Here is a 26,593-nt window from a genome sequence, read left to right as displayed (position 1 = left end):
AACAGAGAAATTTTTAAGTTTAATCCATTTTACTTAATAGGATTGATATTACTAATAGAATAGTGTAAGGATAAATAAAATATCACTCATAAAGCCGTAAAACTCACCATTTTGAACCGTTTATCTTAAAATTCCGCAATTTATTAATCTCGCACCTACCGTTTATCCTGGTGGGTATTCCATACCTCCACACACACCGGTATTAGTTGCACCTAAACCCCCCCCCGCCCCCCACCCCCAGCCTTAATTCCTAGCTGCGCCCCTGAGGTTAGCAGCGTTACTTGACAATCAAACAAGGGCCACTGACAAACAATGAGCTGTCGAGTTACAATTAAGGCCGGATTGATCGATTCACTTCCGAATTAAAATTGATATAAAATGCAGAAAGAAGATACGTATGATATTAAAGTGTGTTCTACCCCATCACTACTGCATGATAACATCGTAAAACTCGTTCAACCGTTTGTTTGACGTCCTCACTGTTTCGCGAGAACTTCATTCAAAGAGTGCGCGAAAAAAATGAGCAGCGAATACGACCGCGGCGCATGTCTTATGAGTATTAGCCCGCGCTGATGAATAGGTTATAACTCAATCTAAGGTTTAAAATAAATTTTTAAATTGCAATTTTCATCCACTTATGCCTCCATATTTAAAATTTTACGTTGAGTAGGATTCGTTAATCCCGCAATACACGACCATATTTGGGTAGAAGGATGATTGAAGACAGAGCTTTTAGGGGCCTCGAAAATGACTCCCTAAGATATTATTTCGCCACTAATAGGGTCAAATTACTTTCTCGGTAATATTATCGTATCATCGCCCGTTTCTCAAGTCAACTTGGTTGTAGTTAAGTGCGATGATTACCTAATTCCTATCAGCGACGCGAAGATGGTCGTACTAATACGACGGAAAAAGAAATGGGCATACACATCACCAAATATGAGGGTAGAGGGCCTTTTTAAAGCAATAATTTCAGCCTTTTGAAGATAACATTATTTTGTTTATTTTATTTGTATTAGCTTGTTTACAAGGGAAATTTTGGAGCTGAAAATTATTTTCCCCATTGCTTCCCATGAGATTAAATGCTTCGTTTATTTCGTTCCGCTTTACTTTTATTTCTAAACTTATGCCGTTACGCTAAATATTGAAGGAATATCACGAGGATTCGCAGTTCTTCAAGATGCATTTAAAATAGTCCTTTGAATTTGATGGTTGTAGCGAAAAAACAATGAAAATATGTTATAACGCGTAATACAACTAGGAAGTATTGAGAAACTAACCTGAAGCAAGTATCCTAAAAATGGTGTCTTGCTCTTCAGACGTAAATCCCAGTACTTGCATTGCTGATAATAAAGCCTGGAAATCTTCATTGTCGTATTTTCCATCAATTTCACAATTTCCACCCTAAAAATGGACAATTATTTTGAAAACATGCACAACAAAAAATATGTGATGCATTGAGCAGGAAACCAAATTAATAAGTAAATTACCTGGTTGAGGTAAAAGTATTTTTCTGCCGTTAACAGACCATATTTTTCCCTTTGTTCAGTCGATAACCCTTTCAGCATCTCATAAAATACATGGTAATTCCTCTCATCAGGTGCTTGTGTTACTATACGAGATTTTTCAAGCAGGTACTCTGTTATCTTAGCACCAATAATAACCCCACTGAAAGAGACAAATCATGGAATCATAATTTCAGAGCTGATTAAAGATATTTACTAAGAGACTTCTACAAAAGCAAAGAGTACTCATATCCTTGTATTTTTATCCAAATTTCTGCATCATAAAAGATAAAAAATATTAGAAGTCCTGGCATTCATCAGTCTTTCACTTCCTCTCCCACAGAAGCATAGGCCATTTTGAACAAAATCACTTGCAATCTTAAATGGGCAATTGCTAACGATAAGTGAAGAAATATTATGATGAATATATTTAAATAACTTAGAATCACCGCTTAACATAGTTTATGACATTTAGGGGTTAGATGGAAGATGGGACTTTCTAGTCCCAATCTCGCCCAATAAAGACGTATTATTATTATTATTATTATTATTATGACTGATGAAAAGCCATAAACTCCTTCAAAATGCTATTCATATTAAATATAATCTCCTTCAAAATATTATTCACTGGTTTATAACAAAGGACCATCAGAGTGAAAGAAGGGGATTGAGACGGGAATTAAAGTATTAGAAAAACCTCCGATTGTTTTCAAACGTTTTGTTGTAATTCTTCATGTAAAAAAAAAACTTTTTTATTCTAGAGAGAAAAATTAGATCAAATATGAATGAATCTGTCAACTGAATACTTTTTAGGAAACAGTAGCGAATACAAAAGGAACTTACTCTCTGAAGTGAATTTCCAAGTATTTCCCAAACCTCGACGAATTATCATTCCGCACGGTCTTAGCATTTCCAAAGCTTTCCAACAACGGCGATGCTTCCAAGATTTGTTCCGTGATGAGGTTAGACGGTGAGCGGTTGACAGCTGCTAGGTACTGGGTCACCAATTTCGTGCTCTCAGTTTTTCCAGCACCACTTTCCCCCGATATGATCACCACTTGATCTTCTCCAGTCCTGGACAGTGTAGACACGTCTCCAGGTGGTGCAAGGGGACTTTTACTCATTCGTGCGTAAGCACCGGAACCAATCGCGAACAAATGACTGAAAATAATCGAATGAGCCCATTAAGAAATACTCCAGCGTACGAGACCCCAAATATAAATAGAGAGCAAAGTAAACAGTTACGTTAACCCTTATATATTACGTCAAATGCGATGGTTAGACGAAAAATAATAACAGATTTTGGTAAAGAGTGATTTTATATTAATTTAAATAAAACATCGATAATAATTAAACGATTAAAGTCAGAAAATATCTTTGAACAAATATATTTTTAATTCGTAATTAGATTTTTTACTGGCACTGAGAAGTGAGTTGGTAATGTAAGACATTAGTACAGAAAAGGAAAATTCAAGAGCTCATTTTGAGACAGAAATTGTGTTTACAATTGACACTGATGTGGAGTTACAACAAAATATTTAAAGCTGGATAGTAAGAGTATTTATAGTTAGGAATAACTTACGGAGGAAGTGTTCCAAGGATTTGTCCTTCATATTTCTTAACCATATCCAATCCATAGATATCAAACATCTTGTAAGGATTGACAGACACCAGGATGCTCCCAGTATAGGTCTGAAAATAAAATATCCAAAAATAAATAAAATTATACTTTACAATATTTGAATTAAAGGTTTTTTTTGAAGCAGCAGATATATAATTGTCTCAAAGTACGGTTCCATTCTTAAAAATAAATCAATACCTCCCGATTATAGGTTTAAAAATAGTACAACTTAAGATTCCGTTTGTAGTTATATTGGCAATTAGCTAGATTAGATTACGGCAAGCGGTACCATTTATGAGTAATTTCATACATTTCTCCGCTATTTTAATTGTCCAGGCGTTCATCCCAAACATAATAGGCATATGAACACCATAACGGGAGTTAATTTTTCTCAGAATACAATTTTCGAGGATGACACGATTCTGATTGAAACGGGAGTACCGACATTATCATGCCATCAGTTACGAGGACATAGGGATTCCAGCACGTAACACAGGTCCTTATGCGTAGGGTCAACGGTCTGTGCGGTGTGATATCGATCGTGGGCGATGCACAAGAATGCCGACAATGCAGCCGTGATGCTCACGTCGTGGGTAAACAGGCCACACCTCCACTAAATGCGCGATGATAAAGTAACAGACGTTGAGCGTTACCTAAGATTTTCCGTCGGTAAAACCGTCAGATAAACATCGATAGGATACAGAAAATTGAAAGCCACGGCGTATAGGAGAAAATATAAAAATCAAATCCCTAGAAACGGAAACTGAGATGGGGCAAGCATTCCAAGATTCGGAGAACAGTAGCAAAATAATAATCAGAACAGGTAGCAAACTCCAACAAGCGGTGGAGAACTTACAATAAAAGGTTCAGTAATTAGATAAAAAATTCATTATTTAAAAAACGCTGTTAAAATAAGAAAAGATTTACATTTTATTAAAATGAATATGAATAGGATTTGGTTCTGGACTGGATGATAATAGCATTCGGGTTTGGGATTCGGGTTCATGAAAAAAAGATTCGACATATTTTAAACTCCTCTTTGACTTTAGTTACATGTATGCCCTGGTCTTGCAATCATCAAACGTCAACCACTAATCCGATAGTGTTCCGAGAACTAACAATCAAGCTAAGACAAATAATTGAAGTGTTGACGTGGTAAATGTTGTTAGCCACTAAATGTGAATTTTACAGGAGACGAAAGAAAGAGGTTTGCCAGCCTTGTGAAGCTTATATTAGTGTAGAAACTTCGTCAATCGTAGCAGCTGATATATTGTACCAAATGAGTTTCCACCTTATCCATACCAATGGCATGTGTATGTACTACCTTCTCCATGAATAATCCAAATTTAGATTTTTTTCCGACTTACTACCTATCCCATGTCAACGTTTCGATGTCAACACAGCCATGTCAACGCTTCCCATATCAACACAACCCTAGGACGCACCAGAAGAGCTAGTATCTAGAAATGCAAGGATATTGTCACCGAAGACAATGGCAATCTAGGAAAATGAAATGACGAACGGGGAAGAGCAAATAGTGAACATAATGAGTATTTAATGTGGTGATTTCAACGACTGAATATCAACTGAACTCAATTGTGAAGTACGCCACCGTTAAATTTCAAGTTTACAAGCCCACAAAAACAGAATCTCGCATTTTAATTGGTGTGCATGAGGAAACTGCAAGTATAAGCGAAAAAGGAAGCGAATGACTGTAGTTGAGAGAGATAACCTTACTCCATCAGAAAGCAATCACGATTTCATACCACTGGTGCTCGTTAAAATAAAACTTGACATTGATATCCTAGCATTTTATTCAGGGACATATATTAAAGGAATGTGGGCAAAGATTAAAGATTTGGTAATTTCCCAAAATGGGAATAGGCTAACTTAGTTTATAGTTAGGCTCAAAAAGTCCCAAAATTGGGAAGATCATTTCTCAAAATTAAATTATCGATTCCCTACACTGGATAACTTCATTATGTTTCAGGATTCGATGTCAGTAATTTAGAAAGGAACAGTAGACGATGTGTCACCAAAAAGTAAAACATTATACATTAGGAGAGACATTCTTAAGTAGACCTTGCGTTAGGACACACGCTCTTGAGATGAAGATAAGAAGAATATTAAAGATTGGAAGATATCTCACTGGTAGGACTTGTAGATTAAAGATATTATAGGTGTTTCAACAACCATTTGATCCAATTTCGGTCACTATGATGCCTAAAATGTTAACTACAAATCCAATACATTATATATAAAGCAGTGTGTGGAACTCAGCATGTTCTCGACCACGCCACAAATTTCACGACCATTAGTCCGCAGTTCGTAAACTTTAGTACACGTGTTTCGGAACCTTTCAATAAACTTCCTCAACCCTTTTAACTCCAGCGTCTTAATGATCAACGCCGTGCTGCTTTCCCCGAACTACCAGCGTCCTTTTAAACTCATGAACCTGAAAATGTGAGTACAAAAGTACTGTTTGCTCTTGTGCAAGATTCCAAGTAATCATCGGTTAGTGCACATTCCGAAGCTACGGCGGAATAATTCCGTCAGCCTCAATTTTACGAATGAATGAATGAACGGTGGAGGCACGCGATGGCGGGCCGGCTCGGAGATTATACGACGCGAATCAATTCTCTCGGAGCGCCGACACACTTTCCCACACACATTCGAGACCGCCGGACGACGACCCCATTCTCCTGCTCAAAAACCCCTTGCTTTCTGCTCGCCACGAGAGATGGCGACGCAGGCCATCACATCAAAACTGCGCTTATAATGATTACCATTGGAGGGGGTTGAGAATAGATCCATTAATCCGTACGCGCCAGCAACGCACATTTTTTCATGATTAGAGGATGGTTATTCCGAGCAGGTATGTGGGGTCAGGACATATTTTTTTCCGACTAGGCGCCTCGAGATATACTGTACGTCCAATTCCCACCCTTCCAGTACACGTCAACAACAGCGGCTACAGCAGAATACATGGAGGGATCAGGTTGGTATGGTGGCTTCCCACCCAGATGGTCGGGGTTCAAATCTCAGCGATGGTAGAGATTTTTTCGAGGCAGTCCGATCCCTGCTTGAGTACTTGGAGCGCTCTTCAAGTGCAGCACTCCGTCCGTCGGAAGGGACGTTAAGCCGAGGTCCCCTTGGCGCCTTTCGTTAAGAGCAGGCCAATGCCAACGCCAGGTTTCTCTCCACCCTTCTCTTCCGACGCATGCCTTGAGTTTTCGGTAGCCTCCTTCACATACCAAGAATATACGGCCACCTTCTAACCGTCCGAGGAAACTGGCAGCCAATCAGGAGACGCTTCGAGAGCAAACGCTCTTTCCGCGGTAAATGTATATAAACCCGATGTACCGGTTGGATAATGTGTTTGGATTCTGCATTTTACTCGAGATGTCTTTTATTTTTCTCCCCCATATAAGTTTATTAAACTACCGAAAGTCTATTTCTCTAATAGGCCCTCATTCCATACATACATACGCGCTGCATCCACATCCTCCTCTTCATATTCTTTGCCATCAAATTCGTCCCCTCACCCACAAGTTTGATCTGAATCCTGATCTAACCAGGTATTTTTCTCAGCGGCGTTTTCGCACAGAATCATTGCAATTCGGACGCTGCCCGCCCCACCCCCCCTGAGACGCAGCTCTTTCCCGCCTCGCCGCATTGGCGGTGGTGGAGACAGTGAGAGACAGCGAGTATCCAAGCAGTGAGGGAAGGAGGGAGGAGAAGGAGGGTGGGATGATGCGGACGGAGGAGACTAATTAATTGAGAGGGAGGAGAAACAAGGAAGGCGTGCGCCTGGCGACTTCCGGTCTGACGCGATGAGGGTGAGTGTTCTCCGGATGTCACCGCCCGCCGAGGAGGAGGAAGAGGTATATCCTCCCTCCTCCTCTTATTCGACCTCGATAACTTCAGATGAAGCACTCATCATCAGTTTATTCCTTATCTTTCCTGCACGAAGCTAAGCGTAAGATACGTTTGGAGATGATATTATTACAATTAAATAAAGACAAGTAGGCCATTGACCTGGTGGTTAAGTAAACATACGATTAAAATAAGTAAAATCATTATAACACCCCTTGAAACCTACTTCTTTAAACGATTTTTAAAATACAAGACTTTTTCGGGAAGAGTTTAAATATTTTTGCAGGTAGGCCGTTCCAGTCCCGTACGGTCCAGTTAAAAAAGAACTGCTTTACATTTGCTCTTTGTGATCGGCACTTTATCTTGAACTGGTGATCATTTTTCCCAAAAATTTTGGTTTTATAACGTTCTTCACAAATTCATCCCATGCTATTTCCTCGAAAGGCACCAATGAACCAGAATTTCGAATAGCTGTTTTCGTTGAAATTCACGGTACGAGTTGTCACTCCGTGACACCGTTGTTTATGATTGTGTTTTTATGCATGTACCTTGTAATGAAAATACCAGATAAAATAAAATCTGATTTTGGAGCCACTTCTTTATCTGTACCAAGGTAAACGTAATTCTTCATGCAAAGTAGCAAAATTGTATTGCAAAATGTAATTATGAAATAAAACTTTGGGAAGTGTTTTCGCATAGAACTAACAGAAATGGCTCTATTGAAGGCCTATCCATAGGGACTGCCTAAAAATTTGTTCCAGATACTGTAAGCTCCATAAAAAATTAAATTATTAATATTTCCAATTACGAGAATTTCAATTTATAAATTTTCCAGGTTTTCAGGTCCAAATAAATTTTTATTGGTTTCCTCCAACTCTTTCCAAGGAATTTTTACATGAAAAGTTTTAATAATTGCATCGTCTAATACAATGAACATTTATCTTACTCTATCCATTCCTCTAAACTCCTATCCATGTCGGCTTTTAATCACTCCCTCTCTCGTCATTCTCTCCTTACCACTACCAAGACCCAATAAAAAAATCAAAGTTTTCATAAAATTGCTGTTTTTGCTCTTTCACTAGTACTTGCTTTTCTGTTCAGAGTTCACTGCGAGAAAAGCTACGATGAGCACGGATAGATTCCATGTCTCGGTTAGCGGAAGCGATAAGATGCCTTAAAGTTCCAAGATCACACCTCTGGATTCACACGTGCGGATTAAATTCTCGACCATGATCACACTTTGGGTTAAATTTCTATTCCAACCTGAGAACTGAAACTGTGGGAACTCAATCAAGTACGTGAAACATTAAAAAAAACGCCAATCCCTCAAAAATTTGCCGAGAGGGGACTATCTGGACATCAAATTTCTCTAAACGTTTCTTTTACCCACATAAAAACATCTATTTTCTATTAAATCGACCACTAAACGGTAATCTTACAGTCGGATGTCGGACGTCTCCGTAATTGGTCTTCAGATGTGAGAAAACTAGGTTGATGGGTGTGGGGCAGGCCACAGTCAGGAATGAATACATCTCCGACAATCGTCTGGGAATCAGCAGTGAATTTCCGGGCCAGAAAAGAGAAAATTCTTAAAAAGAAAAAAACACCCAGCATTACCACTTTCATTCAAGCGGTGCCCAACTGATTGCTGGCAATTTTTCTAACAGTCGCAGTCAAATCTATCTCATCTTACGAACATCATTACTGCAATTCAATATATCTAATTTTCACACGGTATTTCCTCCACTTTCGGAAACAAAATAATACGGAAAATATTGATTCATACTCAGAATAATTCTCGCTGTTTAACTCACAGCAGGCAGACTGGGTTTACGTGGAATTCTGCCATTCAGAGGACTCAAGTTGAATCTTGAGAGTAAAGAAGGATCCACGGCCCGCCATAGTCAATCTAACGAGCATCTGTGGCTTGGGTGGTTCATCAACACGAAAGCAACATCTGGACACCAACATATTTGGCTTACTGCTGAAACTAAGATCCTCTCTACCTTTCATCAATTAGCAAAATGATCATCAAACAACCGACCCACCAATTATTTTTTGCGCAGCAAATAAATACAAGTACACCACTTAAGCGAAGCCAAACAAACGCCCCTTCATTTTGATGGAATATTTCTGGCTTTCTTGGGGGGTAGCTTAAGAAAATATCTCTCAGGTTTTACATCAGGTCAGCAAAAAACTGTTCGAGTCAGAAAGATCTCTAGCGTTCCCCATTGGGTGGTAATTCCTTCGCATAACCACGATTCGAGGGCTAAGTTCCACATAATTTTGAGTTAGCAGGAGCTATTTCTACCCTGAAGACGATGGAAAACTTAACCCTAGAAAAGTCGGTATTTAACGAAAATATAACCCGGTGGGAAACTCGAGAAATCTTCCACATTGCAGGACATGCTGAAATTCTTCAAATGCATAAAGCCTCACAGTGATCTGACGTAAAACCCGGGATGAATTCAAAGGCCTTCTCTTTTCGAGTGACTAAGGGGCGGGAATGCAAAATACTCTACGCAATGCTGAAATATCACTTTCTGATTAAAATCTCAACTCCCCAGCCAAATTGGCAGTCTAATAAGTAAACACAAATAATTAGTAGCTGATTAGTAAAAATTGAGGTAAAGTCATAGTAGAGATTCACTGAAGTAGGAGTGGGGATGTGGGAGGGTTTAAGGGCGGTTTTGGGGGCTGCAAAATACCCAATGATGATGAATACGCGACGAAGATCCGCAGTTGGCATCTCGAGTCATTACCATTTTTTTTTAACTAAGACTCCATTCGCAAGTACACACACTTTCGGCTGGTTCCTTGACCGTCGGGGGGAGGTCGACTGGCTCGTGTACGCGTAGCGGAAGACAACGGTTCTCGCAGCCGCGGGTGAAGATAGTTGCTTCGGGTGTGTCCTTGAACCTTCTCCGCTGTCTTGGGTGCGCGGGGAGGGCGATATCACGAGGAGGAGGAGGAGGTAGCCACGCCAACCAACCCACTCTCCCAACCCGGAGGCGGCGAAAGTACCCGTGCGCGCCTCCCTCCCTCGAAGTTAGCGGAGAGTAGTCGCGGGCTGGGAGGTGCAGAGAGGTTGAGGGAACTCTCGCATGCCTTTGGGTGAAGGGAAGAGATTCCTAGCATTCGAACGCTGATGTTGCGCCAAGGACGGCGCGCAAAACACGGGAAAGTTACCGGTTTCGTTTTTGTTCCATCTGGGTCCCGCCACATCCAACGCACGAGGGTGATCGACACCGGGGTCGTACTCACGCTTTTTTTTAATATACAAATATTTATTCCTCCACACACATGGTCATACAGGTAATTATTTCCATTCCGTAAAGTATGGTAGCCTAATAGGCAATAAGACTGTTATTATGCTAACTTCAAAATTGAGGGGGAGCACAAGTATTTTTTTTCTTCTAAACAGAGATATATTCAGAAAATGATAGAATGCATATAAAAAAAACCTGGTGGCCAAGGGACAGGAGCAAGTCTCTCTTCTGTGCTGACATTTATTTAGTGGACTATCAAATGCACTACTGAATATCTAGTGGATTAAAATTAAAAAGAAGAACTTTGTGCTTTCACATTAATATTTATTCACACATTTACGACAATGTTTTCAACGTCAGTAATGTTGAAACCATGGTTGTAAATGTGTGAATAAATATTAATGTCAAAGCACAAAGTTCTTCTTTTTAATTTTAATAATGAATCGCTTTCACCAAGTTACGCCTTTAACAATCAATTTTATTTAGTAGATCTCTTTCATTTTCTTTACCGAATTTCTGTACCTAACTCTCTTTAGAAAAGAATATAACTTGTACCCCTTGGTTTCTATACCCCTCAATTATTAAATGCGGAAATGAAAAATAACATAGAATAAAAATTACTAATTACCAAAAGAAAAACATTGAATGGAATTTTGAGCCTAAAAATAAATTGAAAACTGTAGGGACTGCAAAATGAATTATAACATATTTTCGCGGCACAGGAGAAAAATTTCGGTAAGTATGACGCCCTAAGACGCAGGGGCACAGCTAGGAATTGAGGCTGGGGATGTTTAGGTGCAACTAATACCGTGGTGTGTGGGGGTATGGAATACCCACCAGGATAAGCGGTAGGTGCGAGATTAATAAATTTCGGATTTTTAAGATAAACGGTTCAAAATGGTTAGTTTTACGGCTTTCTGAGGGATATTTTATTAATCCTTACACTATTCTATTTGTAATATCAATCCAATCAAGTAAAATGGATAAAAACTTAAAAATTTCTCTGCGTTCTGGGGGGGTTTTATCTCCCAAAAACCCCCCTCGCTGCGCCACTGTTAATACGACGCATACCTGTCGCTAGATAAGCCTAACATTGAATCTTCCACACATACCCTGATAATTTCAACATGATAGTATAAGTTTTATGCGAGTAATCTGCCACCCAAATCGACCGGTCGAGAGGGAGGAAGAGGTCGCATCTACCCTGTGGACGGCCGTATTTGGTCTTTCTTTTAGCGACAGATTTATCCTGTAAAACGCACATCATCATCTCGAATAAATGGCTCATAAAGAGAACTTCGTCATTTGCCTAAGTTAGCAATTTAAAAACTTTGCATCTCAGAAAAGACTGAGGTGAAAGTTGTTGTAAAACAAATTTGGTATGAAAACAAATTTTGACAAAGGTACCCCGAAAATTTGAAGTTGATAATGTAAGTTTTCATTGAGCAATTCGGCGCGAACGGGAGTTATTCGCCCCCTTAAATTCGACAAATGCCTACCATTCTGCCTTGCAATTTTCGCCTCTCTCAAAGGAAAACTAACGCAATATTCGTGGCTCGTGTCATTTTGACAAGAAAAATTGCGATATCATGTTATTTTGCAGTCTTACGCACTTGAAATAAATTGAGAAAAAACAGAAAAGGAGCGAGGGAATACGAGACCACAATGCCCGAGAAGACATGCGAGCTTTCTCTCATTGAATTTCAATTTTATTGAGACAGGATTGCTTCCTATAGTGAAATACATTGATTCCAATCACTAGCTTATATTTAAAAGGCTCACTTTTGCACTCCCAATTAATCCTTAAATGGGATATAAAATTGGCCTTCGATCGAATCATATGTCAGCGAGCAGATGAAAAACTTCATTTTAGATACTATAGTATATAGTTTACACATCCTTCTAAACAAACATTGGTCTTCATCATGAGTCATTTTACAGCAACAGTAATAGCTGATGTGTTATGTGAATGTTGCTGTGGTTAAGTGAATATTTTGTGAGAGGAAAAGGTACTCAAGGATGTTTAAACGCACTTTAAGACAAAGAGCAAACAACATTCTGACAACATCTAAATTTAAAGAAACACTTCAATCATTTAGAAGACAGGTTAGACAACGAGAGAAGAAATTTCATGGGGAAACGGAAGAGGAATATGCAACAACTATAGTCGTTTCTACATCAACATGCGATGAACACGCACATGTGTGAACTACGTTGGAACACGACATTTATTTGCAAGGAAACGACATGCGAGAAAAGTAAATGAGAAAAAAGACGGAGAATTCGTGTCAGATTATGGAAAAGAAAGGGAAATATTAAGGCGTACGAAGAGGAGGATCAGCAAAGTGGGGGGGGGGATGCTAGAGAAACCGTTTGGAGGTAGGAGAGGGGCAAATTTTAATTACGACGTGAATTGGAAAAATGCTAAAACTAGTTCTATTCTTAAGAATTTTATCATGAAATACATTAGCTACTTGTAATGGATGACTAATATAAAATAGATTCCAAAGGTATAAAGAGGATTTAAGCTCTAGAAAAATTATAATGTATGAATTACTTTAAGAAGGTTCTCACACTTAATTGTCTCTATTAAAGTAGCAACTAAATATCCATAGGCATATGAAATGTTTCAGAGAAGATAATGTGTCTTGTTATATAAAATCCTGGATAGAATGGAAAAATTAGATCATACACCACGACAGAACATAAAACCTTTAATTAATACAGCTATTTGATCGCCATATTCTTAAGCATGCGCAGTTTTAAAACATTATGCTTCACCAGAGAAGCTGCGGTCATTGATCGACCACATGGAAGTCATTACGAATCTCACCGATTTCTCGAGAACTTGCGTGATTTAGATCATTATAGATAAGAGCGGTAACAACCACTACGCTCTTCGTGACTGCGGAAGCTAAGGGATGGAGATAAGTTTAATGATACAATCGTTTCGACCATAATCATTACTTACAAAGGAAATCAAAGTTACACAAGGGAGTAAGGTGCTTCGAAATTTCACAACCGTCTACGCAAAATCCTTACATTAAAAAAATCATTAAAAAGTAAATAAAAAAATTCCAAAGCTAGTTTGAATTAAGTGAAATAGTTTCCATTGATACAAATAAAATTCACCTGCATCCACCTGTCAATGAAACTCTTCATGAAATTCCCCGCAACACGATGAAAATCATCCACAATAAATTCAAGATAGAGTAAATTATTTAACGCCCAAGGGATTCTAAAGACCGTTATCCCTCTTTCAACCGAGACACATTAATTTCCTACTTTTACGAGGTATCTACGATTATTACGGAAGCACGTTGACAAGTATTGAATACCATTAGATAATAGGGCATTAAAGGCTTTAGAATCTTTATGAGAGAGACCATACTAGTTATGAGACCCGGATAACCAAGAATAAATTTAAAGATACACTCGTAACTCTGCAACGGCTTCGGTGTTTCTGCTCTATGTTGGCCAACACATTCTATTTTTCTCACAATTCAAAATTGATTCTGAAAGCTTAACTTGGCGCAGTTTCAAACTTCATAGTACCATTCATTTCGGTATTTTATAAATTTACTTACACATTGAACCATTATTATATCACTTTATTTCCGATAAATTCCAAATAATCAGAGCCCTTCTTATCTTCACTGACTTCTGATCCTTTCTGGCTCGCCCATTACCTCCAGCATTGGATATTGACTTGCTTTCAGCAGTATTTCTTTGCTACACAGAACTAAACCTTACGCATTAAGTTTTAAAATTTCCCATACAAAAATGGCAACCTGTTTATATTCCCTCCAGACCAATTTCAAAGAAAGGAATCACTATAATTGGTTTTAGCACACATTTACAAAACCACGAAGGCTAGTTCAAACTCCAAAGATATAATTCCAGTAAAGAGAAAAATTCTGTCGATCTAAGTTCAAATGCATCTCTGTTGCCAGCATTATCTACCATAATTTTGAAAAATATAATTAGTATTCATCCATAAGCTGTCAAAAAATAGGGAATTCTTCATCAGATAATCTGGTAGAAAGTCATTTGACCAAATGCTTCACGCATTTCGAAATAACCCACAAGTTCTTCGGAAATACAAAATTACGAGGAGAAACCAGAAATTTAGAAGATGCCAGCCCATTAAACACCAAAAGCTGATACGATTTTTGGTTGTAGTTTTCACTTCGTTAATACAATCCACACTCGAACAGGCTCGAGGAGAAAGCAGATATATCACGGAAAAAATGAAACACAGCAAGCATTTTCGGATATTTGGGTGGGAAATAATTTTAAAGTGAAAGCGCAGATGTTGTCGAGAAGATAAAAAACTAAATATGTTAGCTTGATCGAGCACTCGTGATCACAGGTGGGCGGAACAAAGTCGTCAATTAAAGCGTGCACACAAGGCCCCGGAGAAAGAGAAGTCCAAAATTATATACTTACAACAAACGTGTTTGCGAAAGTATAGAGAAATCACTCATCAGGAAGTCAATATTAGTTGCTCATTGTGACTCCTTGAATCGGCAGATCCTAATTTGATCTATCGTAGACCTACACCTAAGCTTTGAAGATAAGATAATAATATAAGGTCTATGTTTACCCCTTTATATCTCCTCCTACAAGTACTGTCATCCTTAATAGCTATTTTTTTTAAATCCTCCCCTTACGTTCCTAATATTCTACCCATTACCACTCTTACAGATATCAATTTCCAAACAATAAGTTCAATACCAAATCATTTGTCTCATTATACTGCCAAAAATAAAACTACAAAAATATTAAACCAAATTTTTTCGACAACTTGTTCCGTAGCCTCGGCTACCGCATTACTTATCATCATAGGTCTTAAATGCAAAAAAAATCTTGATAATTCCAAGACTTTGCAGTTACAATTGAAGCTCCAGATTTCTAGGCCCTGAGTTCAGGCCCCGCCTCATACGGAGGCCTATCGGAAAATTCAGATCCCTTATTTGATGACGTGAGGGACACAAAAATACTCTAAAAAACAGGGACACAATGTTGTGGTCAGGTGCCCAAGACGCATAGGACTGAGAGAAGAACTAATTGTAAGTGCGAAGTTATTGTCCTTCCCTCACCCTCTATGGAGAACATTTCTTCAGAATGGTTCGCCACCTCAGAATTACTGTTAAAACTTATCTCATGACAGTGAGGATATGGGATCTTCAACAATATTTTACAAATGTATTACTGGATGGTTCGAGAAAAAATGTCAACTCAGACATAAAATACGGATACTTACGTATATGAGCTCCTTGTCGTAACGGATCTTGAGGTTCCATAGCAATGAGGCTTCGTTCAGCTCCCTAAAAAATGGAAAAATAGAATTGGAATCAAAACATCAACCAGAAATTAAAAGGGAAGCTATTTTGAAAAATTGGCGCTCCAAAATAATTCTAAGATTATTCGAAGGAAACATCGATTCATGAAACAGTATAGAGTTCTGAATTCTTCAAGAAGCTGTTTGTTTATAAGGGAAAATAAAATGCAAATAAGAATGAAATAACTATATCAACATATGATCTAAATTTCTGCTCGAGGACTAGGGGTTATTATAAAAGGTTGGGATAAAACTAAAACTAAATGTAAATTAGGACCTTATTGAGTATAAAGGTACAAAAATAATGCCCACCACTGCTAAAATTTCCAAATTAAACAATTAGCAGGAAGATATATATTTTAGGCAATTAAATAACAAAAATCATATCGATAAAACCAAGGGTTATGAACTGAGTAGAATAACTTGACTTGAGCAATTAATCCTCGACAATAATTATTAAAATAGGATTGGAAAAGGAACATACAATGTTAAGTCTCATGTTTGTGCAAAAATTATTTTTGAAAAGCGTTCTACTTGTTATGTCAGGGAAATAGTATTAAATATAAAGGAGAGACTCAACACAATACAAGGAAATGAACTTTACAATCAGAAATGTCCAATTTATTTAAAGAAAACATGGGTCAAATTGAAAATATATAGATACATGATGCTGTCTTTCTATTCAATTACTTAAAAAATTTCTGCTCCATTATAGGAAGGCAGATGAAAAAATGAAGGCGTATGGGACTAACTCCGATTAAAGGAATTCATGTATAAATAACGCATTCATCGTAAGTAGGATAAACTCACATCATAATTGTTAACCTACAAGTTTAAGATTACAGAAATCGATTAAATAGAAAATAAAATAGGTTTATAAAAAATTGGAAGAAAACAAAACTTTTTAAATTAATCCATGGGAATGTGTCAACATGGAATATACACAAAAATTGATATGAAGCCGTATTTTTACATTAAAATCCACCCTGAAAGTTTAAGAATGGACGACATTATTCCTTCATCTTCAAGAGAATGCGTGTTGTATGCGTAAACTTATTGTTTAACGAACAAGGCCACGATAATTTCAAAATAAGTCTGAGATTATTCGAAGGAAATTGCGATGCTAAACAGTATTGTTCACAGTAAACCACATTGTCGTAAACAGAATGCTCGCAGATCTCAGCATATAAAGCTCGACCAGTTTCGAATGTTTCCTAGTTAAGAAAATGGAAATATTATGCGAGAAATGCAAATGATACCAGATGACCATCCGTCATCCCGGAATCACCTTCGTTCAAGGAAATGAGGTACAGAGGAAATTATACGAGATATTAAAAAGCGTAACGAGGTTATTCAATATCACTGCACGACGGCGCTATGAAAATGTCATGAGAGATAGATAAATGACAATTTATTCATAATTCAATCTATAAATAATCATTAGAGCCCCTATACCGATTAAGATAATTTCACATATTACATAATTTAATTTTATAATAATTTTCTGGCCTTGGTGTCGTCGAGGGTAAGACTTAGCCTGCTAAACCGAAGGTCGCTTGTTCAAGTACCACCCAGGTATGGGTGGTTTCAAATGCATCGTAATTAAAAATGTAGTAATTTGGAAAACCTGTTAGCATTAGCGGCATTATAATTACAATAATCATTACAATAAATTAAACAAAATTTAAACGCAATGCTGCGAGAAAAATAAATTCCAGACAAAATACAGAAAAAAACGCCATCTACCCACTGGAGGCCCTAATAATATTGAAAGTAAACATTAGCATTGGAATGAGAAAAAAAATGACGGAAGTTTTCCTGAGGGCAATACTTATTACAGATGTGGAATCAGGACCATAACAAAGGAACCGAGGAGGAGATTCAATACAAAAGAAGAGCTTATGAAGAGTACTCAGGTTAGTTATTATAAACCATGGAATGGATTAGAGAAGACAGTTAAAATAAAGATGTATGCTAGGGATATTGAAGGAAGGATGAGGAACTTAAAAGAAGGAGGAGAGAGTAATGTGAAGAGAAGATCAGATTATTTGTTGGTGGGAAATATAATGAGACACCATAGTCAAGAATGCGTATGCCGAAGGGAAAAGTGAATGGGACACGACAGAGAGAGGTAGAGAACATTATAATAAGATGATGGGACAACATTTTGAGCAGAAATGAGAGGAAAATCACAGCAAAAAGATTAAAGAAGGAATGTACTTAAACCAACCTAAATATTTACGGCTGATAGAGGAAGTAAACGAAGAGTCACCTCAGCAGAACACCAACGTTACTAACCAATAATTATTTTACGCAAGAACAAAACAGTACAATGTACTCTCCTTTCAAGTCGAATAGGTGGTAACATTTTTACAAAAGTCTTACACTTAAAAGTTATTATGAAAATATGAATAGGTTCCTTATATAATACTTATTTCCTAATTAATTCCGTTGGAAAACGAAAGCTGATGAAAGACAAAGAACACTTACATTATAACAAAAAATTCATTGGTAAAATTTGATTGCAATTTATTTTATCTAAAAATAATTAAATCTAAAAAATTTACGCCTGCCTCGGTTTCCTTGAAGAAAATAAAAAAATCCACATTCTCAATGAAATATGAAAGATAATTTAATCACAGATTAAGCGATTACTCAACTTAATGTACTATTTTAAATTAATTGATTTGATAAGAAATAACGCTAGCTTTTGAGTACACGTACTAGTAGCGATCGCCAACACCAAAATTCAAATGGGTGTTGCGAACAAAACGAGACAACAAAAAATGTACAAACAATACGCACACACAGGTACAATTCAGTTTTTAAATCTCACACAAATCGAAATCATAATTAAATTGATCACTGGATTAATGTTAAGGTGTTTGGATACCAACTACGAGTCGGGTATTCAAGTGATAAGAGCTTGGGTAGGAAGAAATATGATATTTTCATGAGTTCAAAAATAATTTTTATAATTGAAAGTAAATGTTTTTGATAAAGAGGGCTAATGATAAACTTCAAGAGAACTTACTGGAGCTGAATCATATCCTCTATTCCATATTGTCCTAGGTCTTGACGCCTTCTCACTCCATTCAAGCTCGTCAAGGTAAACACTTGAGGCTGAAATAGAAAAGATACATCAATTTCAGTAACATCAACATCCAAATCACTACAGTTAAAACAAAATACTTACATATAACAAAAACAATCACATTAATAACTTTTAATTCTGGAATTTTAAAATAAAAGTAGGTGTTTTATACCACAAGATAGACAAGTACGATATATCCAAAAGATTAAAAAACTCGCTTTTTTTTAATCATTTTGCATACTGCATGTAAGATGATACGAGGAATAAATCAACTGTGAGAAAATGCATGAACACCACATGGCCACATTAGGTTTCATAAAAATATCTACAGAAAGGTAAACCCGAGGAAGAACTATTGCAAAAAATAACATTAAGGCTAAACATCACGGTTAAGATATTCATGGTGAATCCAGATCGATCAAAAATGCAAAAAATCCCACGGATTTAATATCAATAAGGAATCAAACATAAATAAAGGCATTGCAGTTTCCCGGAATAACATGAGAAATATTCTATGATGAAACCAATAATTCGACCAACTTAATTTCCATGCGAAATTTCCAGTAAGGTTATTGATGTCCAAAAGACTACGACAGAGAAAAACACTACTCAAGTATAGCATATCCAGACAGTATTAAATAAATAAATTCAACCCGTCAAGCAGCTCAGAAAGAAACACAAGTAAATTCAAGAAGTAATATATCCATGGATATATAGGAGATTAACGAGGGAAATAGTTTTCTAATCAATGTGAGCAGCGGTACGTCTTCGAGAGACTTTCATCGTCATCCAACGCACTGGAAGAGATAATAAACACAGGGTACTCAATCGCATTCCCACTCTACACGACGTTTCCAAAGGTTCCGATCCGTAAAATGAAGAAGAAAGGGCCGTCGACCAACTGACGCAACTCCCTTCCTCGATCCTTACATCTCGAAGACCACCCTCCGCTTCTGACCGTGGCAGATGGGATTGCGGAGGGTGAAAAAGAAACATAGGAGCCGCTAACCCGCGCCGTCGTGAAATGAAAAAGGAAGAGACGCACTGATTCTCGCTACCAATGACGCTGCAAGTAACGCCAGGGAACAAAACGATCTTTGGAGTCGAAGATGCCTCGGCATTAACTCCTGATTGTGCGGTTGCGGGCACGAGAGGGTGGGAATGACAGGGGGGTGGCCATTGGGAGGGAGAATACGGGCGAGGGCGGAGGAAGAGAAGGATAGGATGAGGTATAGGTGATGGGCCTGCGAAAGCGGCGGCGTTCAGCTGAGGCCGGAGGCATTCCTGACCCGCTCTAGCCGAAGCAAGGTCTTCCTAGACTAAAGGTGGTTGCTCTCACAATCGATTTTCTCGTGGCAGCCGCATGGTTTGAGATTTCGAGAAAGGCTTTTTACCCAAACCTAGAAGACTTAATACATTTTAGGAGAAAAGAAAATTCGTTAATTGAGGGGGTGAGAAGCCACGGGGTGCAATATTTTTTTCTTAATAGAGTTAAGTGCAGATATTTGATAAAACATACGAGTTAAACTAGAAGTGCATTTGATTTTTCACGTGATGTCGCCACAATACAGACTCATTCGGATCACTTGACAACCAAGTTTTTGTATGTTTCTTCTATTAATTTCTATACCTAACTCTGTTCTGAAAAAAATCACTGGTACCCCTTGGATTCTCACCCCCTCAATTAAAGTAATCGTATATTACACCAGGTAAACACTTGGTTTTATGAATGAGCTGGATATTCACTGCAATATTTACAATAGGTTAAATGAATTAGACGAAAAACAATACAACACCCCGTTCAGCAGTGCCTTTGGAGGTCACCACCCTGATTTCGAAATCGCTGCTTTTGTTCCTTGTTAGCGGTGGAGGGAATGGTAAGAGGGGAATAGGGCGATCGGAGTTGGCGGGTAGACGACGGCGAAGGATACGGGGGACTAGGGGATTTAGAGGTGGAGACCTACGATACCGACATATGAGAGAGTGAAGAGAGACAAGAGAGTGCGAATTGTGAGAAGGGTGAGGAGAACTAGGGGTTTAATTTGATTTCAGGTATTACACATGTTAATCTATATGTGCATATAAAAGAAGATTTCTGTTTGTCTGTCCGCAATGCGGTACCAAACAACTCCACGTATTGCAGCTAAAGTTAGTAAAGTTAGTACACAGGAGCATAGGTTAGTACATGCTTTCAAAGCCTTTAATCCTACTCTGGTAGGGTCCGACGCGTCCTTCATGTCGTTTTCTCATTACTGTTTGTTACGCCACGTCATACAACTTCTGCGGATGGACATCCTGCCGGGTAGGCACTCTTCTTGACACGCTCAAAGAGAAATAAAAAAATTCTGCTCCGCGACCATATATTCCAAGTTTCCCACTTCTCTGGGTACTATCCTTCCCCAGGCAACGCCGGGCGGTCTGCTAGTACCTAAGCTAATAATTCTTCCACGAGATAATAACTATGCCGAAATAAATTTCATTCACAGCATCGGGGTCCTAAACTTAGTGTACTGCAACCCTCCATTTCTCCCTCAACCAAACCCTGAGAGAGCTTGCTAACATTATAAACTTATGCGTCGACAGAAAATTTAGAGAATGTTCGCGACATATCATTCTGCCCACAACGTTAGGGACCAGTGAAATATTCTGAAGATGATAGTAGGCTAATTTACTTTGTGGAATTTATGCATAGTAATAATAAAGGTACTCTGTACTTTCCACACTTATTTTAATACTTGGCAACCGGTTTCGACGTATTCAACGTAATTCCCAAGCGCAACTGCCATCTCCAAACAAGCCAGAATTCTTTATATATACGACCCCCCCTTGCAGTACATATACTCTAGCTTGCTTGGAGAGAGCAGTTGCGCTTGAGAATGACGTAGAATAGGTCGAAACCGGTTGCCGGGTATTAAAATAGGTGTGGAAAGTACAGAGTATCTTTATTATTATTAGGAGATCTTCTAGAATGTGTCGTGAGGATATTAAATCAGAGTCATGAACATAGAAATTCTTCTTTAGATCATAAACACGAAATGAGTTTTCTCGAACCCCATTTTAACGAAAATTAAGCTGACAAAACATATATTGTAATGATAATTATAAATAGTGTAACGACTAAATACAAAAAAATAACTTTTACCGCGCATTGAAAATGCATGAATTCAAGAACGAAGACAACTTTTTCATTTTCAACTAATAAACCCACTTCACATGAAATCCTTCATCGGACGAACAAGAAAGGAAAATAAAGACGTGACAGGTACTCAAGAAGATCTTCATTCCATAGGAATTGTTTACGAAGAACCCATAGCGTGCGAAGTATAATTCGGAATTGATTAACAAAGAAATAGCACCAACCAAGGCTTTGATTTTTATCGTGGCTTCCGGTGTTTTTCATATGTAACTTCAAACTTTACATTAGCGCTGAAGGCCTGTGTGCTAAGTAGTTTAAAATTAAAATATTCAACAAAGACAGGATACCAAAAAAATAATTCTAAAATGTAGAGTACTAAAATGTTTACACAAGTCTTTCAGTGTATCAATATTTACTAGCACTGGCATTCTACAATTGATCGCTTAACGACAGTTCACTGAAATACAAAGCGGAAGACCTGAATTTAAAAAAAAGTGTTGACGAAACAGTTAAAAAAGAAATCGCGAAAAAAGTAAAAATTTTAAGAAAGGAAGTATAAAGAAATGGAAGATTATCACTGCTGATAATCTCTCGAAAATTTAGCCTGAGAAACTTGAGTTACGAGAAACTTATTTCCGTTTTCCGAGTTTCGGAAGAATGGAAAGTTGCAGGCGGTAAAACGCGGATTTTAAACGAACACTCAATTTCTTCCGTGAAATGTAGTAGTTTATTCCCAGTCATAAGGGCTGGATAGATCCTTTTCGTCGATCCCAATAGATATAGTGAACTGCCAAGTGACAGAGTGATACATTTGAAACAGTTAAATGAAAAAACATTTCAATTCTAAATACGAGTCATATTCGTAACGCAAGAGCCGTTTGGTCACAGGAAAAAAGTACTCATATGAAACACATTTTATTTGCACTTTTAGTCTGCTACAAACCTACTTCACTTCTCTACAAAATCGCCGTTCACTTCTAAGCATTTTTCATTCTACTGAATCAGCTTGTTTAACACCTCTGTATAGAGGCTCGCTGCCTGAGAGTTCAACCAAGTGGACTAAGCCACAGGCTCACACTACTGTCAAAACCAAGAAGAAAATTCAAGACTTTCGTTGGGAACTCTTTGATCACCCACCGTACAGTCCTTACCTTGCACCTGAGGACCACTTCCTCTTTTTGCACTTGAAACAGTGTCTCGGCTTAACTACGCCTGGCTTCACTTCGTTGAAGTTATAAATATTCATAATTGTATGAGTATCTTTCCTCAAACAGTAAAGTTTAGCGGCAAAGTATTACTATAATAATGACATTAAGACTAAAGGTGGCACAATGTGGATGATGAAATCTAACACAGATGAAAGAAAAACCTTACCACTTAAAGGAAAACTAGAAAGTTAAATGCTTTCATTTTTTCTTCCAGAATGGCGTAAATGTCCAACAATTTCTACATTCTTGTGGAGCAGTTCACCAGAACGAATGACTTCTGATATGCCCTTAAAATTGCCTTTGATTTTCGCAGTGGGGCGTTAAGGTTAAATTCCTGGAGAGAAAGTGAAAATAAAGAATGTAATCATTCATCTGGGTCTAATTGGCTTACTTCATTCTCAATCGGAAACGCAGTATCCGAGGAGACTGACCAGAATATACTTACGGTTTTGAATAATTCTATAACATTGATCTGTCATGAGAAACTTCGAACATCGAAAATACATGTACGTACTGTTGAGGTATCTGATCAGTAACGTTTAAGAATCATGCGACAAAAGTTCATTTCAAGAGGCAATTAAATTGCATATTAAACGTCTCGTGGTTATATCATCCAACAAATAAGCCTAGACTATCCTATCACATACATGAAAGGTAGTCACATACATTTTAATAAATTCCAACGACTACGCTAGTATTTAGTTCATTTGAACTATTCTTCTATTAACCTACCTCGGCATACACTGAAAGGGACTAGAACTGAATGATACGAATTTTAGGGGATCTATTTAAGACGAGAAATTATTTGTAAAAATCTAAGAAAAAAATGAACATTATAGGGATAGAAGGGTGATTACGGTCATATTAATTAGGTTTTTCAGTGAGAGCGATGCAATAAATGGGACTTTCATTCGTATACACAACTCCATGCGCTCGGACTACCCTACCCAAAAACCAGAAAAATGCTACACTATCCATAAAAACGCCCGATAAGTGCTCTGTCCAATTCGACCTCTTTCAATAATCATAAAATTTAATAAACTCAGAGCTGGAAATCCGAGCCATATGGGGTAGCATGCGCTTTCGCCGAGGCGTGTTCAGCATACGAATAAATTACGAGTCTTTGAATCCACATCAGAATACATTAGACCTCGGGTAGCATCGCCATTTCACTTCGTTTCCGTTAATAGTGATAAATCAACTGAGGCGTGGAAGTAAGGCATGGGGACTAAAAACATTTCCCGTGCCGGGGGGATTTCGTAATCACAGCTTCATCTGGCTTCACATCGATTACTCTTGCCGCCGCAGACTAATGAGTTAAGAATGCCGCTAATGAGATGTTTAAGTACGCAGAAAGAGAGCAAAAAAAGGATCCGCTCTTAATAGCGTCATAATGTAACTTTTAAACTAAATCCAAGCTACAAATTCCGTTACAAAAATATTCCTGTCCTAGTCACCGCTTCTTAAAACTTTAAATACCGCAGTAGTGTTAAAATACATTAGTACTTATTTGATAACGCCCATTTGAAAGACCTGTTCCAGCCAGACTAAAGGGCTATGTGGACAAAATTGACGCGTTTTGAAAAAAAATATTTAAGTTTCTTATTGATTACTCAAAAATTATAATAAAAGTACCATATTTTACTTTTATTTTACTGATTAATTTCGCTTAGGATAATTCGCATGATATCGTTAGAAAATCAGGATTCATAATTTGGTAAATTAAGAAATACCTTTTTTCCAATGATGTTCTCATTACTGTCCCCGGCACAATTCAGAATCCAGCAAAATGGAGTCAACATTGCGCAAAAAAGGTAGGAATTCGTTGCCACAGTCAATGCGAGAAACTATTTTTATTATTAATATCAACGCAAAAGAGTCATTTACGGTAAACTAAACGTTTCAACCGCAGGTTCAGATTCATCATTGGATTTACAAGGGAATAGATAAAATTACGTTCAACGATCTCGACCAAAGAGATGAAATCCAATATTTCACTAACAGCCTTAATTAGGACCGGTAAAGGCTTAATGATTTTATCAAACATATTTCATAGAGAAGAATGCCAAAAGCAAACAACTAAATGATGTTTTTACAAAATATTTCAAACAAAATAGATAATTTTTGGTGTTGATAGACGTATAACCTTCAATTTGGAAATATATTACTTAATAATTTCTCTCGAAAAAATTTTCTGTCTTTCGAGAAAAATAGATACTAAGCAGAATATTTTGAAACAGTTAGAAAATTTAACTCAAATGATTTCAAATTGACATAGATCTCTCAGATCATTAATAACTTAATTTAATATCCAGCTTCTCCCTAGAACCTTGTATTTAAATATTAGTAACTGCACTTTCTTTCATGCACTATTCTGCACTATAGATTATTCCGTATGTATCTTGCACTATTCTGCACTATAGATTATTCCGGGGAGGGTGTATAGGACCCCACAGAACTTAATATGAAATCGATTATAACATTTTATGGCAAAGTGGTAATGTTACTTCACTTCAAGAATAGAATGGACCATTGAGTGGCAGTGCCTCCAAACGATACAAATTCCTGGTTTCGCCCTAGTTTCTCATGAAAAATAAAATGATTAACGTTAAATTAGCCTCGTCTCAGATGAATACGAATGGGGCTTGTACAATTGAAAAACGCAATTCGTAGGACTAAGTCCGGTACCATCTTCACCACCACCCATCATATATATGCATTATCATTATTATACAACATCATTCACTCTGAAGACGATGGCAGAAGCAGCGAGAAGTCATACCACAGCTGGCAGAAACCCGAGGGCACGTTCTGCTATCAGCACGACGACATTAATCCGAGATCCTTCAATGTATTAAAGTATTTAGTTTGAGGATAAAATCATACATCATCATAACTTACAATCCCAAGATTAACTTGACGCAGCTCTCCATACCTCTTTCCTTTCCTGGCCTTTTCATAGCGAAGTATTTCTTCTCTTTTACATCTTTTATAAACTGTCCTATGTAACTCATACGGGGCCGTCCCCTGCCCTTCTTCTCATACACTCCCAAATCATGAGCTACATAATTTACGAATAACTTGGCAAACCATGAGTGTTTTCTAGTCACGTGCATAACAAATGGGACGCAAACAAGTGAGCCATTGGCAACTTGCCTTCATAAGAGAGCGTTCTGCTCACGATAGAAAATTTTTCCGAGCTGTCCTTCACATATTTGCACAAGGTCCTTCACTTCAAGCATGGAATCAACCTAACCCTCCCGTTTCCATAGCGATGCCACTCCCAGTAATACGTAACCGCTACTCCTCAACATACCAACTCTTCATCACCATTTCTCATCCTCCTTTCACACAGCGTACAAAATATACACAGGACGAAGATATTTATAAGTCATATTGTGTCTGAAATCTGGCTAGGTTGATACATTATCATAGCATGAGACACCTCGATATTACCCTAACTGCACTCCAGCACAATGGCTATGGCTAGGTTTTATCATTGGGCGGGGATGGAATAGATTGAATAGCAAACCATACCGG

The 26,593-nt window shown here is 37.7% G+C and overlaps 1 protein-coding gene across 9 annotated transcripts in view; it reads right to left on the bottom strand.

The window, feature by feature from the left end:
• LOC124165907 (unconventional myosin-XV) overlaps nt 1-26,593 on the bottom strand; it is a 366,313-nt gene that overhangs the window by 197,596 nt on the left and 142,124 nt on the right. For all 9 annotated transcript variants that reach the window (XM_046543447.1, XM_046543452.1, XM_046543465.1 and 6 more), the window contains exons 4-9: nt 18,650-18,738; nt 15,538-15,601; nt 3,088-3,197; nt 2,349-2,666; nt 1,491-1,668; nt 1,281-1,404 (exon numbers count right to left, since the gene is read on the bottom strand). In XM_046543447.1, the coding sequence (XP_046399403.1) occupies nt 1,281-1,404; nt 1,491-1,668; nt 2,349-2,666; nt 3,088-3,197; nt 15,538-15,601; nt 18,650-18,738 (883 nt within the window). The remainder of the gene's footprint in view (nt 1-1,280; nt 1,405-1,490; nt 1,669-2,348; nt 2,667-3,087; nt 3,198-15,537; nt 15,602-18,649; nt 18,739-26,593) is intronic.

This window comes from Ischnura elegans, chromosome 1 (assembly GCF_921293095.1).
Source record: "Ischnura elegans chromosome 1, ioIscEleg1.1, whole genome shotgun sequence".
Taxonomy (NCBI): domain Eukaryota; kingdom Metazoa; phylum Arthropoda; class Insecta; order Odonata; family Coenagrionidae; genus Ischnura; species Ischnura elegans.
Note: the sequence above shows the minus strand (reverse complement) of the source record. Positions and strands in the feature narration are given on the sequence as shown.